This window comes from Pyxicephalus adspersus, chromosome 5, assembly GCF_032062135.1.
Source record: "Pyxicephalus adspersus chromosome 5, UCB_Pads_2.0, whole genome shotgun sequence".
NCBI classification, from domain to species: Eukaryota; Metazoa; Chordata; class Amphibia; order Anura; family Pyxicephalidae; genus Pyxicephalus; species Pyxicephalus adspersus.
The window spans coordinates 81,543,592-81,559,022 of record NC_092862.1 but is presented as its reverse complement, the minus strand read 5'-3'; the positions used below and the strand labels follow the sequence as shown (position 1 = coordinate 81,559,022).

General features: G+C 39.5%; 1 protein-coding gene across 4 annotated transcripts in view; it reads right to left on the bottom strand.

Moving 5' to 3' along the window:
* The window catches only part of COL15A1 (collagen type XV alpha 1 chain), a 493,232-nt gene that overhangs the window by 257,748 nt on the left and 220,053 nt on the right, over window positions 1–15,431 (bottom strand). For all 4 annotated transcript variants that reach the window (XM_072411944.1, XM_072411942.1, XM_072411943.1 and 1 more), the window contains 2 exons: window positions 8,050–8,193; window positions 4,120–4,155 (listed from right to left, as the gene is read on the bottom strand). In XM_072411944.1, the coding sequence (XP_072268045.1) occupies window positions 4,120–4,155; window positions 8,050–8,193 (180 nt within the window). The remainder of the gene's footprint in view (window positions 1–4,119; window positions 4,156–8,049; window positions 8,194–15,431) is intronic.

Genomic DNA, 15,431 nt, shown 5'->3' with positions numbered 1-15,431 from the left:
TTCAATTAGCTGTGACCGCACAGTTCCCACGGTCCAGGAATCCCACAATGACATTATGATTCATAATGTCATTGTCGGATAACCTGTAAAAAAAAAAAAAAAGTTTAAAATAAAAAACACATACAAAATAACGAATTTAAGAAAAAAAAAATAATAATTTTTTTTTTTTTTTTTTCCCGAATTTTTGCTGTCAAATGCAGCAAAATTTGTTTCGGGTATACCCGAATTCGAACAGCCATATTCGGGTCGAATATAGGGACAACGTGAATTCGAACATCAACACTAATAGGCACCTCACACTGCTCTAGTAATTGATTCAATACATAACTATATCTTCTTTATTGTTTAATCAAATTTATGGTCTCAAATTACCCCTGAAGAAGCCCATAGGACAGAACGCATCGGGAAAATGAGATGTAATTTCTTCTAAAACCTCCTTTTTCTTCATACATAAAATAGGAATGAAACCAAGCTCTTGCAGTTTACTGTTAACGAAAATGTCTATAAAAATAAGCCCTTCCTTGCCCTTCCCATGTCAAATCAGTGGGCAGGGCAATGAATGTTTATAAATTGCACTTTGCTTCACATTTTTAAAATATTTTTGTTGTACTTTAATAACAATACATTTGAATTTTCTCTTTGTTTTTTACAGATGTATTTTTAAATAAGATACATAATTATACTAGTGATATAATTAGTACATGATTATGGGATAAGAGATTACCTTACTATAACAATAGTGTCCCTTAGATATTTGTAGTACAATAAAAACATTACAGTTTTTGGTTGATAGCGGAAACGTTATAAAAAGAAAAGGTGTGTGTAAAAAAAAAATATATATATATACTGTATATATAATGTATATATATACATATATAGTGAATAAATGAATTTAGCATACCATCTATACAACTTCAAAAATCTCTCAGTGCCTACATCAAGTAAATCAATATAAACAACATAGTTTTAGATATATGGTTGAATTCCTTTGGTAAGTCCTAATTTTCCAATGAGATTCACAAACAGCCTCCTCAGGGGATATAGCGAATTTTGAATTTCAAACCACTAGATAATATAAGAAATAAATAGGTATATTAGTAAACTGACATCAAATATTAAATTCTTATGACAAACATTATTTGATGTCTGCCTATTGATTCACCTTAAATTATACGTCCCATTTGAGAATGCGTTTTTCAAAACAGGGGGCCATATTTACACAAGTAATCAGGTCCTTTCATTTGCACTTATTTGAGGCAGGTTCGGCAGCAATTGCAGTCTCAAGTATTTTTGGGAATGATGCAACAAGCTTTGCACTCCTGGGTTTGGGCATTTCTGCCATTCTTAATTGCAAATCCCCTCTAGTTCAGTCAGGTTGGATGGGGACCAGTGGTGTACAGCCATTTCCAAAGACTTTCATCTCCCCAAAGATGTTTAAATCAGGGCTCTGGCTGGGTCACTCTTGGACATTCACACACAAAGTTGTCCCCAAGCCAGTCCTGTGTTGTCTTCACTGTTTGCTTTGGGTCATTGTCATGCTGGAATGTGAACCCTTGGTTCTGTCTGAGGTCCCAGTCCCTGCTGCTTAAAAGCCCCTGTCTGAGAGTCATTCAGGTGCTTTTTTTTCCCAAACTCCAAGCAAGCGTTCACGTGTTTTGCAAGGAGAGGCTTCTGCTCTTCCTTAAAACCAGGGGTGCCCAACAGGTGTATCCCGATCTACGGGTAGATCACAAAGGCAAAGCAAGTAGATCACGGAGCCCTGTCTATCAAAATAACTCCATTGCACACAGGAGTTATTAGGTCCAAGTTTTTATTGTTGGTAGATCATTTTGACTTGGTCATTTTAAAAGCAGCTCGCAATCCAAAACAGTATGGGCACCCCTGCTTTAAACCCTACGATCCGTGGAGAATTGGGGTTATGGTTGTTTTTCTTGAATTTACTCATCACAGGATCCTAGGAGCTCAGTGACCATCAGGTGACCATCAGGTTCTGGCTACCTCTCTAAGGGCCTTCTCCCTCCATTACTAAGGCGACCAGCTCATGGAAAAGACCTGTTTTGTTGTGACCACAGGTGGACTCCAATTAATGTGCAAAAACATCTCTGCTGCAATCAAGAAAATTGGGAGGCATCTGAGCTAAATTTCAAGTATTGTTGCTAAAGGTCTAAATACTTATGTAAATGGGATACTTCACTGTTTTATTTTTATTACATTTACTAAACTGTCTAAATTTCTGTTTTCACTTTGTTAATAAAGGTTACTGAGTGTAGATAAATGGGAAAGAAAATGAAATGTAAATGATTGTAGCATCAGGCTGCAACAAAATTGGAAAAAGGGGTCTAAATACCTTTTTGAAGCCACCTATTTATTTATATAGATACCAGTGACTTAATTAGGTACACCCTGCTAGTAATTAGCTGGATTCCATTTTGGCTTTAGAGCTACCATAATTTTTCGCGGCATAGATTTACTAAGGTGCTGGGATTGAGGGTCCATATTGGCATATGAACCTGATTGATTTGTGGACAGGTGAACATCCATGATGCAAATCTCCTATCCCACTACATTTAAAAGATGTTCTTTTGGATTGATATCTGGAGAATGTGGAGTCTATTTCATAGTTACATAGGTACATAGTTACATAGTTGGTTAGGTTGAAAAAAGACATAAATCCATCAAGTTCAACCACTAGGGAAATAAACATATCCCAGATATAAAACCCAATTTGCTTCCACAGGGGAATATAATTCCTTCCTGATTCCATGAGGCAATCTGATGTTTCCTGGATCAACAGTCACTGTTATTTTTACTTTAAAGCCTTAATACCCAGTTATGCCAGATCCTGACCCTACCATTCAAATATTGAATTAGAAATCAAGACTCCTGGGACTAGGCAACATTTTTCCAATATTCTCTTGCTCAATTTCGGTGAGCCCATGTAAACTGTAGCCTCAGGTCCCTGCTTTTAGATCACAGAGGTGGTATTTGGTATATTCTCTTTATGCTGTAGCCCATCTGCTTCAAGGTTTGATGTGATGTTGTTTTTTTAGAGATGTACTTCTGCATAGTTAGTTTGTAATGAGTGGTATTTGGGTTACTACTGTCTACCTATCAGCTCAAACTAGTCTGGCTATTTTCCTCTAGCCTCAACAGTGCATTTTTACCCACAGACCTTCTGCTCACTGGATATTTTCCCTTTTTCAGACCATTCACTGTAAACCTAAGAGATGAAATTAGGATGGTTGTAAGACCCCCAGAAACTAGTGGTGTTAACCTCCTAGAGATGGTTGTAAAAATCCCAGAAGATCGTCAGTTTTAAATACTCAGACCAGTCTTTCTGGCACTAACAACCTTGCCAGTTTTAAAGTAAACTTAAATCAGCGTTCTTTCTCATTCTGATACTTGGCTTGAACTTCAGCAGGTCCTCTTGGTAATGTCTATATGCCTAAATGCATTGAGTTACTGCCATGTGATCAACCGATTAGATACGAAGTTCCCATAAAGATACTGTCCTGCTTAAAGGGAGCAAGCTATGAAGCGGCACTGCTAGATATCACCTCCAGTATTACCAGGGAACTAGTCTACAAATTTTTGTTTCTGTGAAAAGCTGTGTTTGTTTACATTGTGTGTTTTTGTGAAGGTATGTTTAAGCTGCTTTGCTATTGGCATTAACGTGAAATTTTGTTTAAAACTGGGAAATAGCAGCAAAAACCCAACAAATGTAAAACAACCAAACATTTGAGTACGAAGCTATGGGTCACACTCAATTCTACGAGTGGTTCAAGTGGTTTAAAAACAGTAGCTCAAGAAATATTAAGTACAAGGGAAAAAGATATGAGGTGTTAGATGAAATATACACAAAAATGAATAGCCCTGCAATGCGTGTTATGTGCATTATGCACATTGCCATAATGCACACATTACCACCACAACACATAGGCCCTACATTTTGTATGTCAGTATTATCCATCTTTATCGAATACATTCTTAAAAATAGACTAACAGATCTTAAAGAAAAGAAACTATAATGGTAACAAATAACACAAAGTTTAACAAAAAAAAAAAAACACACACACACACACAAAGTGTTGACTGTAAACTAAATGTTATCAATTTTACCTTTGGTCCTGGTGGTCCCATCTTACCGGTCTCACCCTTAAAAAAATAAACTGCTGTAACTATTTTTTATATACATGTAAACAATAAAATAATATTTATAGATATAAAAGGCAACCATTAATAATGTTTACATTAATAAAAAAAATCATTAAATGTATTAAAAAGTAAATGCAACTCCTTCTTGCAACCTCATATACACTAACTAGCATTGGAAGGGGAGACAGTCGACTGGGGGTGTATCCTTCCTACAGGCTATACCTGTAATGGAGAAAGTGGTGTCAAATGCTTGGCTGTGCTTGTTGTAGGGATGTGTAAGTCACAGAACTATCTAGACAGACATACACATGCTTTATATAAAGATATATGCACTTATTTTGTATATTAGGCTATTTGCAATTCAGCTTTAATAGTACAGCACATATAGGTCTGCTCCCTTGAGATGGAATATATATGTTCGGCAGGCTATTCATAAATAGTATCCAAACTTCATAATAGGCATTTATTTAAAAGATAAGGTTATTTTACTAAAGACTTTGAGAATACGATCTGAAAGTCATCACTGGCTAGAAAGATCTTGATAGGACCTAATTTATTAAAGCTCTCCAGGGCTAGAGAGAATACACTTTCATCAGTAAAGCTGGGTGATCCAGAAAACATGGAATGGATTTCTTAAAAATAATTTGCTATTTGTTAGAAAATGTTTTCAACCCTGGACCAGACCCATTCCAGGTTTTCTGGATCACTCAGCTTCACTAATTAAAGTGTGTCTTCCCCAGCCTTGGAGAGTTTTATTAAACCAGGCCCATAGTATGCAGTAGAGTCTTCTTATTGCTGACCATTAAATATAGGATATTGGAGCTTGACATTGCATTCTTTTCTTAACCCTCAGATCCTTTTTCATTTCTGACTCCCCCAATAGATTCGCCCTAGACAGTATGAAGCATGAGTGTTGTTAACCCCAAGTGCATAACTTTACATTTCCCAATATTAAATTCAATCGGCTGCCAAATCAAACAGTACATCCAGATCTGCTTGTAGATTACAGACATCCTGTATGGCCTTAATTCCTTTACTGCTACTTCACTGTCTTCTTGTCTACTTACTTCCTCACAAAAAAAATAAATTTGTTTGACAATGTAAGTCTTTCTTGAATCTATGCTGACTATCACTTATAATAATATTTTCTAGCAGAAACTCCTCTATATGGTTCTTTATCAAACTCTCTAGAGCCTTTCCAAGTTACCGGTTTGTAGTTACTTGGTAATGACTTTGCTCCTTTTTTGAAGATAGAAACCCCATTGGCCTTATGCCAATCCATTTGTACCATGCCAGTGATTAAAGAGTCTCGAAAAATTAGAAACCATGGCTTTGAAATAATTGAGTTCAGCTCTTTGAGGAAACGTGGATGTAATCCCGGTGCTTTGTAAACCCTTATTTTGTCCAATTGTTTTTTAATCATATCAATTTTGAGCCATGGTGGCTCATTAAAGGCAGCAACATTGCTATTAGCAATTTACTTGAGCTCTGCCATTTTCCTTTGTGTACACAGAGTTAAAAAAAAAAAGTGTTTAGTAAATCCACCTTTTCTTTATCCACAGTTACCAACCCAGATGATATATTTTTTCTCTTAATATAGTTAAAAAATTGCATATTTTATCTCCTTTTTACATATTTTGTTATATTTTTTACAGTTTTCAAGGTGATACTTTATTTTTATATTTTTGGACTGCCCTTTTCTTATTTTTAAGGCTTTTTTAACATTAGATGTGAGTTACATAGAGTTTTTTATTTTAGCCTGTTAAACTTGTTACCCATTGGAATATATTTTTTATTGTGTTTGTGTAGAACAGACTTGAAGCTTTGCCATTTCTGTTCTGTGTATTTTGAGGACAATACTCTCACCGAGTCCACGTAACAGAGAGCTGCCCTTAATAATGGAAAATGTGTTCTCTTAAAATTAAATGTTTTTGATCTTTTCTGTTTTTGCTTCCTGTTTACAACTTAAATTAAATCATAATATGGTCATTGCTACCCAGGATTCTTTTTTATATGCAAATTTGTTGTAAGCGCTGCATTGTTAGAAAAAACTAGGTCCAGCAGAGTATAATTTCTAGTTGGAGCTTCTATAAACAATACTTTAAAATTATCTTTTGCTGTACCTGTAGTGCCATTACTCCAGTGAATGCCAGGGTAGTTAAAATCTCCCATTACTAAAACTATGCCAGTTTTTGCAAGCTTTTCTATTTGTGCTAGTAGTTGATTCTCTCATTCTTCCTTAGCACTGGGGGGACATTAGCAGACTTCAATAATTAACTGTGTATTATGCATCCCCATATTCAACTCCACCCATAATGTCACAACCTCATCACATGCTTCTTTCACATTCACTTTCAGATCACCTCTTACAGACACCACCACCTCCGTTTGACTCTGTCTTTACAAATGAGAGAATAACCAGGAGTATTGACAGCCCAGTCATGAAGAACAAAGCCAGAATTCAGCAACACCACAACACCAACTAAGTCATAATGCTCTTTATTCACTAAAGGCTACCAACTCCCCTATTTTGTTTTGGCAGACTTCTAGCATTGGTGATTAGACTCTTTAAACCATTGCTGCATTTACTGGCACTGTTTGCCAAGTCCTTTTGTTTTTCAGTACAATTAGTACTGCACAATCCAATGTTTGTGTATAACATGGGAAACTCCTTATATTTATCTATGACCCTCTCCTCAACTATCCTCAATCCACTCTTCATTAGTGATTGACCCCTGTCTGACCTTTCTGCCACCTTATTTAAATGTCTCATCCCTCTTCATCATAGTTTAAATATCCCTCCACCATTCCCATAAATCTTTACCCTAGCACAGTCGACCCCCTTCCCCTAGGTGCAAACTATCTCTGGTATATAGTTTGTACCCCAATAAAAAGTCAGCCCAGTGCTCTAAGAACCCAAACCTTTACTTTTTACACCATTTACTTTTTAGGCCATGCGTTTAGCTGTTTAAGCTCCGGCTGCCATTCCTGTGTTGTGCATTGCACAGGCAATATTCCTGACAATATAACCTTAGAGGTCCTTTCCTTCAGCTTGAATCCTTGTTCTTTAAACTGATTTTTGAGGATCCTCCATCTTCCACATAACTTGTCATTTGTTCCAACATGGACCAAGAAAGCTGGGTCATGGCCAGCCCCTGCCAGTAATTTGTCTACTCAGTCCACCACATGCCAAACCCTGGCACTAGGGAGACAGAAAGCCATTGAGCTGAAGGGAATGGGGCAACAAACTATTCTATCAGTGCTCCTATCCCCTATACCAGCATTCCTGCATTGCCTTCCCAAACCCTACTAGAGGGGCTGTTCTCCTGGCTGTTAGGGGTAGCAGTAACATCTAGGGCTGCCACCACTGGGTTTACCACCTGCACATCCTCACATAGCTTTGCAAATATGTTTGGGTGCTCAAACACAGGGTTGCCCTTAGAGCTGGCTGGTAGAGCTCCTACCACTCCCTCTAACTACAGTAACCCAGCTGCCTACATGTTCATCCTGATTAACCTTTCCATCCTCCACATCTATGCCATTACCTACCTTCTTAGTGAGCAGGAAACCCTTCTCAAGGTGATCCAGTGATTTCAGTGTTGCAATGCGCTTCTCCAGATCTCTTATGTGAGATTCCAGAAGGGCAACTTGCTCACATCTTTCACAGCGTTATTCAACTAAAAGCTGTTGGTCCATTTGTGCATACATATGGCAGACTGTGCACTGAGCAAAACCTTCCGCCTTGCTGTAACTCATTTTCCAGTTACAATATTTAATAACTTCATAGAATTATAAATATTTACTTACAGCTTGTAGTTTTTTTTAACAATTCAACTACCGTGTTTTCTAACTCCACTTATTCACTTACAGCTAATATTTGAAATAGTAACTCACCTCAAATCCAAGCCTATTTATATGTTTATTTGGTCCTGGAGGACCTGGTGGTCCTGGTGGCCCTCTACTTCCTGGGACTCCCTGTATACCTTGTTTTCCATCAGCTCCAGGGGGGCCCTGTGGTCCTTGTAATCCAACTTCACCCTAAAAATGTATGGTATGATTAGACATCTTTTTCTATTTGAGTATACAGTAGTTTGTCTAATTTTCATTATTTCAGAGGATATGTACCTAATAGTTGTATTGTTTAAATCTACTTTTTTTAATCAAACAATTGATTTTAGGATTACGATATGCATCAGTGCCAAGGTACATTTCCCACATTGTCAATGTTTTTGTAACATGTAACTGTTGTAACTTAGAAACGCAGCAGTTGTAGATTTGGCCTCACTTTTAAGGAATAGGTTGCACATTTCATGTCAAACACAAAACCTGAATACATTCTTGACTCTCATGCTGTGATATAAGCATTGCAAGAGTATGCGGCACAGTGCAGAATTTGAAACTTTTAATAAAATTAAGAACACAAAATTGGTGAGCCATGCGGTGAAATGAACAAGTAAACCTGCAGATAAAGGAAGAATAATGCCAACATAAATCCATATAAATTAAATTATACAACATTTACAGTTTGGCTGCACTCAGCTTTGCAGAGACAAGTACCTATGCATACCTATGCATGTCAACAATTACCTATGCTTATATATATTGTGACACCAAGACAGGATTGATGGTGAAAGGGAGATATATTTGCCCAAGATTCCTCTTCTATGTGAAGTAGCAGGTGGAAGACTATCACCTGTGAGGTAATTAATGAAGAAGCACTGAGGGTGGGGATATAACATAGAGCCAGGAGCTCAGTCAGGAGTTCAGCTTGGCTTGGAGACAGACAGGGGTCTGTGTGAGGGAGCTCTGTTTGGAGACACAGACAGGGGTCTGTGTGAGAGAGCTCTGCTTGGAGACACAGACAGTCAGTCTGTGTGAGGGAGCTCTGCTAAGAGACTCAGAAAGTCGGTCTGGGTGAGTGAGCGCAAATTGGTCTGTGTGAGTAAGCTCAAAAGTGAGAAGGTTGCTGAAAGCTTGGTTTTGAGCTGACATGGAGAAGCCCTCCAGCTGATGGACAGGGACGTCTGATGTATAGTAAGTGCTGGACAGGCAAGGTTTTCTTTTGCTGTTTTGTTATTTTACCTGCAACCTTCCATAAACCTGGCTGCAAGCCAGCTTAAGGCTAATACCTCTGTGTGTGATCTGAGTTGGATGAACCAGACAAGTGTCCTTTGACCCCCAGCATAGGCGATCCTGAGCGTAACCCCTCACAAGTGGTGGAGGATGCGGGCAACACATTAAACAGGAAGTGGTGCACCTTGTGGATCTGGTGGAGCGATACTCTGCAGCTGAGGATCTTCTAAATAACTCTCAGCCCTCAACCCCATGGATTCCAAGAGTTCCTGGTAAGACTGTTCTGGGGCTTAAGGGGGCTGGGAGAAATGTGAAGACTTTAAGTAAAGAAGATAGTGGGACTGTGGGCTCAGGAAAGCCCAAGGTGTATAACAGGGTGTATACTTTTGGACTAAACTAAAGGGCTTAGAAGATGTTTTCGGTGTAAGGAGTTGGGACACATTGCAGTGAATTGTCCTATGACTACTGAACATATGCAATGTGATGTTGCCTTTCTGCAAAACCGTCTATGTTTGCACAGGAGGTGTGTACTGGGGCAGGTTCAGACAGTGCGGAAAAACATTTGTGTGAATTAAAAGTGAATGATCAAAGTGTGACTGTGCTGCTAGACTCAGGGAGTGTAGTAACTCTGATGGAAGCAGGCCTCATAGGCCCCTCTGACAGTAAATTAGACATGTTCACTGTGACTTATGTGCATGGGGATAAATGTGAATACTAGACAACCCTTGCCTATATTACAACTCCCTATGGGTCAGTGCTTCATAAAGCAGTGCTTCTTAATGGATTAGTCCTAGCACTAACGCATCAGGTTATTCTTGGGAGAGATTTTCCACATTTTTTGAAATTTTGGGAGTCCAAGTTGGAACTAAAAAGAGGTGCACTACAGATATTGACAGCCTCTGATATAGGCCCAGAACCATTAGAGGATTCCTCATTAGGGGATGTGGTGGAGGTATTGGCAGATAGCTCCACCCCTTTTCCATTTTCTGTTATGGCAGGAGACCTAGATGAGTCCGTGTCAGAGACTGAGAATGAAGAGGACAGAGTTAGTTTAAAAGTTAGCTGCAGTCCTTCCCCAGCTCCACAGGAAGAGAACAGTAAGATTGAAAGTGATAAGGAAAAGTTTGAGGCTATACCGGTGCTTGAACCTAAAAAGGAAGTAAAGGAAAGGCCTGCTAGAAAATCAAGGAACTCCAGTAGAAGTAAACATAAGCATAGGGGAGGTAGTAGGGAAAGAGAAAAGGCAAGGAGTAGAAGTATTGACAAGGACGGGATATCAGCAGTCATGCCAATGGTTAAGGAACATATGGAACAGGCTCAAGGAGCACAGAAAATGATTCATGATAGGGGGAAATGGCTCAAGCAGCAAGAGAGTGAAAATAAGGAAGATGGTGATGAGTCTAAATAAGAAAAAATTGCCAGCCTTGTTTCAGAGGCAGCTTGTGAGAAACCAGAGGAATCCAAAGGTGATGTTCCAAGTGCAGTGGTATCGGGTAAAGAAGTGCATGCTGAAATAAGTGTCCCTGTCTCATTTGCAGTAAAGGCTATAGAAAGTGTTGTCGTGTTAACAGAGATTGGAGTTGAAGAAAGTATTCCTGTAGTGATTGACAAGGATACTTTTATATCATCTGAGATGGAAGCTGCTGAAGGTGTGCCTGTGTTGGCTAGGGAAAAGTTTCCTTTTATTGAAGTCCAAGCCTATTGATGGGATCCTGTTTCATCTGAGACAAAAGAACAGCCTGAAGGGCAGGACGAAGAAGCTGAGCCAATGGTGGTTGAGGAAGGAGATTTTGAATCTGATGATGAAGGGACAAAAGGGAAAGAGGAAGAAGTTGGCACTCTGCAACGGGGCTTGGCCTACCAGTACAGTAGCAAGCACGATAGTGCCATATCTCACTTCACACAGTCTACGGAAGTCCTAGAGAAAAGAGGGGCTCTACTTCAGGAGCAGTTGGAAAAAGCTGCAAATGAATTCACTGAGAAAATTCAGAAGGAAATGGATGAATTGAAAGGGCTTATTCCAGACATCCCGGAGAAGATAGGACAGTCTAAAGAAGCCAATGAAAGTGTCCCTGTTTTCCAAAAGGTGCAGGAAGAGTTGAATAAATTAATCGAAGTAAAGATTGGAAAAGCTGTCCCTGTTTGCCAAAAGGTGCGGGAAGAGTTTAGTAAATTAGGCGAAGTAAGTATTGGAAAAGCTGTCCCCACAAAAGTTAAAAAGAAAAGTGTGAAGAAAACGTTCCAATGGGATCAGTGCAGTTATACTTGTCCCAGAAGCGCAAAACTTGATTGTCACCTGCAGAGGTACATAAGAACTCGTTCTGGGGACAAGCTATATGAATGCTATGTTTGTCATGTTCCGTTCACACAGGGTGGTACCAGGAAAGTGCACATACTGCAAAAGCCAAGTGACAAAAGTGTAGCTACTGCCTCAAAGGCTGTTGTTGGTGCTAAAGATGCAGTGATTCACAGTATACTTGGAGTGGTTGATAAGACCAAGAGAGCAGTGTATGGCAGTGAGGAGATGACCAAATCTGTTGTAAATGGAAGCATCAACACTATGCTTGGAAGCCGTGCGGTGTGCAAAACGAGCAGCGGTGTTGATACTGCTCTTACAAAGTCTGTTAGTTGTGTGTTTTGTCTAGAAAAGGAAAGACAGACAGCTAGTCACTTAGAACAGAGGGTTTTTTCTGAAGAGCCCTGGGAGACACACCTACTCAAAGTACAGGTGGTGATTGATGATTCAAGGGGAGCAGGGTTGACTGCGAACATCAAGAAATGTAGCATTGGTGTAGAAGAAGCCAAGTACTTGGGTTACATTATTGGGAAAGGTGTAGTCAAGCCTCAAATTTCCAAGATTGAGGCCATACAGAACTGGCCCCAGACTATAAATAAGAAACAAGTGAAGGCATTCCTGGGGATTACTGGCTATGATAGATGCTTCATACTCAATTCTGCAGCTATAGCAGTTCCCTTAACTGATCTCACCAAGGGAAGCGGGTCAGTGATGATCAAGTGGAACGATGAAGCAGAGGAGGCGTTTCAGACTCTAAAGCAGGCTCTTTGTTCCCAACCAGTGTTGATGACCCCTGACTTTAAAAAGGAATTTGTGGTACAGACAGATGCTTCTAACTCAGGAATAGGGGCAGTGTTGTCACAGAATATTAAGGGAGAGGAGCATCCCGTGCTTTACTTGAGTCTAAAACTAAATAAGCATGAGAGGAACTACGCAGTGGTAGAGAAGGAGTGTTTGGCCATCAAGTGGGCTTTAGAATCACTCAAAAATTACTTGTTGGGTCTGAAGTTTTGGTTAGTCACTGATCATGCCCCTCTGAAGTTGATGAACCTGAACAGGGAGAAAATGGCAGTGGAGTGATAAGGAAACGCAGAGGCATTGTCACCTGTGCACTGTCTGTTGGTTTCAGTTGCTCAGTCCCACGGGCCTGAGCAGAGGGGCGGGATATGTGACACCAAGGAAGGATTGGTGGTGAAAGGGAGATATATTTGCTCAAGATTCTCTCCTATGTGAAGTAGCAGATGGAAGATTATCACCTGTGAGGTAATTAATGAAGAAGCACTGAGGGTGGGGATATAACATAGAGCCAGGAGCTCAGTCAGGAGTTAAGCTTGGCTTGGAGACACAGACAGGGGTATGTGTGAGAGAGCTCTGTTTGGAGACACAGACAGTCGGTCTGTGTGAGAGAGCTCTGTTTGGAGACACAGACAGGGGTCTGTGTGAGAAAGCTCTGTTTGGAGACACAGACAGGTGGACTGTGTGAGTGAGCTCTGCTTGGAGAGACAAAGACAGGGGCGCTGTGTGAGGAGCTCTGCTTGGAGACTTAGAAAGTCGGTCTATGTGAGGGAGCTCAAAAGTGAGTAGAAGGTTGCTGAAAGCTTGGTTTTGAGCTGACAGGGAGAAGCCCTCCAGCTGATAAACGGGGACGCCTGATGTATAGAAAGTGCCGGACAGGCAAAGTTTTCTTTTGCTGTTTTGGTATTTTACCTGCAACCTTCCACAAACCTGGCTGCAAGCCAGCTTAAGGCTAATACCTCGGTGTGTGATCTGAGTTGGATGAACCGGACAGGTGTCCTTTGACTCCAGCAAAGGCGATCCTGAACGTAACCCCTCACAATATATATATAATGTTTAGCTTTACATTGGGACCAGTAAGTCCTGCTGCACCAGGATCCCCCTATTGAAAACAAAAAATATTTGTTATGATTATTTGTTTGCTCAAATTAATATTGTAAAAAAACAAATGCACGCTGTTAGAAAAGATAATAATTGCCATATGTAACTGTAGATATTTGACCAAGGTATCCTATTTCAAAACATAGTGGTGCAGGGCAGGTTTGTTGTAGTCAAAAAATATCCTCCACACTAGGACCATTATCCTCTATTTTGCAAAACCCAGCCTCCAGGCCAGTTATCAGGGTTTCTCAAACAATGGCAAGCTAAACGACACATAACAGCAGTACATTTCTTTGCCAAAGACAAATTCTGAGACTGACAGGCCCTAAACTCTGAAACAGAAAATGCTCCATTTCCATGGTAGGCATACTTTCAATTGCAACACTTTCTCACTTCCCCTCCTTCCCGCCCACACTTTTGTAGACATCCTACTCCATTCAGGAAATTATGTTTATCATCTACCCCAATAAGACACGTAATGTCAACAATCCACAAGGAACCGACTGACCCTCCTGGGGCCAGTGAGTTTTTCCTTCAGAATAAATGGAAAAAAGATCTAGGGATTAAATTGTCAGAGCAGGATTGGGGGAATATTAATCTAACGGTAAAAGGATCCCAGAATGTAAACATTCAAGAAAACAATTTCAAACTACGCACAAGATAGTATAGAGCACCCACAACAATCAATAAACTTTACCTAGAATGCGACAGGAAGTGCTGGTGCTGTGGTGCAGATGAAGGTACATTTTTACATATATGGTGGAACTGTTTAGTATAATTTAGTATTTAAAATTTTGGAAGGATTTCCAGGACTCCTGCACAGATTCTTCTGCATCATAGCACTGCTCAGCCACACAAATACAAAAATACATTACTATTCCACCTCCTGAATGCAGCCAAGATATTGATTCCACTACGATGGAAATCGAACTAAATATCTACAATTAAAGAATGGTTTGCCAGGTTAATCAAGATAGTGGAAATGGAGGAACTTATCCATTCATTCAGAGATGGTATGACACATTTTTACTCTACATGGGCATGCTGGATACATTGCCATGGCACAAATATATTCCAGATTTACTCTTCTGACATTCTGACTGAATAAACTTACAGCTACTCAAGTTCGGGTTCTCTAGTCATTGTCCCTTCTTTTGGGGTATTTTTTTCTTACCCCATTCCCTGTTGTTTCTCCCCCCCCCCCTTTCACCAACAAACAATACCCTGGTTTTAAATGTTTTGTTGTTTATCAATGCTTCACTGTATTCTAAAATATATCTTGAAAAAAACAGTACACTTGTATTTGTTATGTAACTTCAAAGACTTTGACATCTTTCAAATTGTATACTTTTAATGTATACCTTATTGTTTATTTGATTATATCAATAAAGATTCTTTTACATAGTTACATAGTAGGTTAGGTTGAGAAAAGACATAAGTCCATCAAGTTCAACAACTGGGGAAATAAAATTTCCCAGATATAAAACCTTATAAGACATAGTTGGTCCAGAGGAAGGCAAAAAAAAAATCCTGGTACAATTTGCTTCAACAGGGGAAAAAAATTCCTTCCTGAATTTGGATGTTTCCTGGATCAACAGCTACTGGTATTTTTACTTTATTTACTTTACTTTACTATATTCTGTGCTTCTAGAAACACATCCAACTACTACAGTTTCAGCAACTACAATCTATAGTAGTTGCTGAAACTACTTCCTGAGCAAGCCGATTCCACATTTTCACAGACCTTACAGTGAAGAATCCCTTCCTTATCCGGAGCTTAAACTTCTTTACCTCCAGACGCAAAGAGTCCCCTCTTGTTCTTTGTAATGATCTCAAAGTAAATAATGGGGAGGAGAGTTCTCTATATGGACCGTTTATATATTCATACAGGGTCATCATATCCCCCCTTAAATGTCTCTTTTCAAAGGAGAATAGATTCAGTTCAGCTGATCTCTTCTCATAGCTGAGCTCCTCCATTCCTTTTGTTAATGTAGTTGCTCTTCTCTGCACT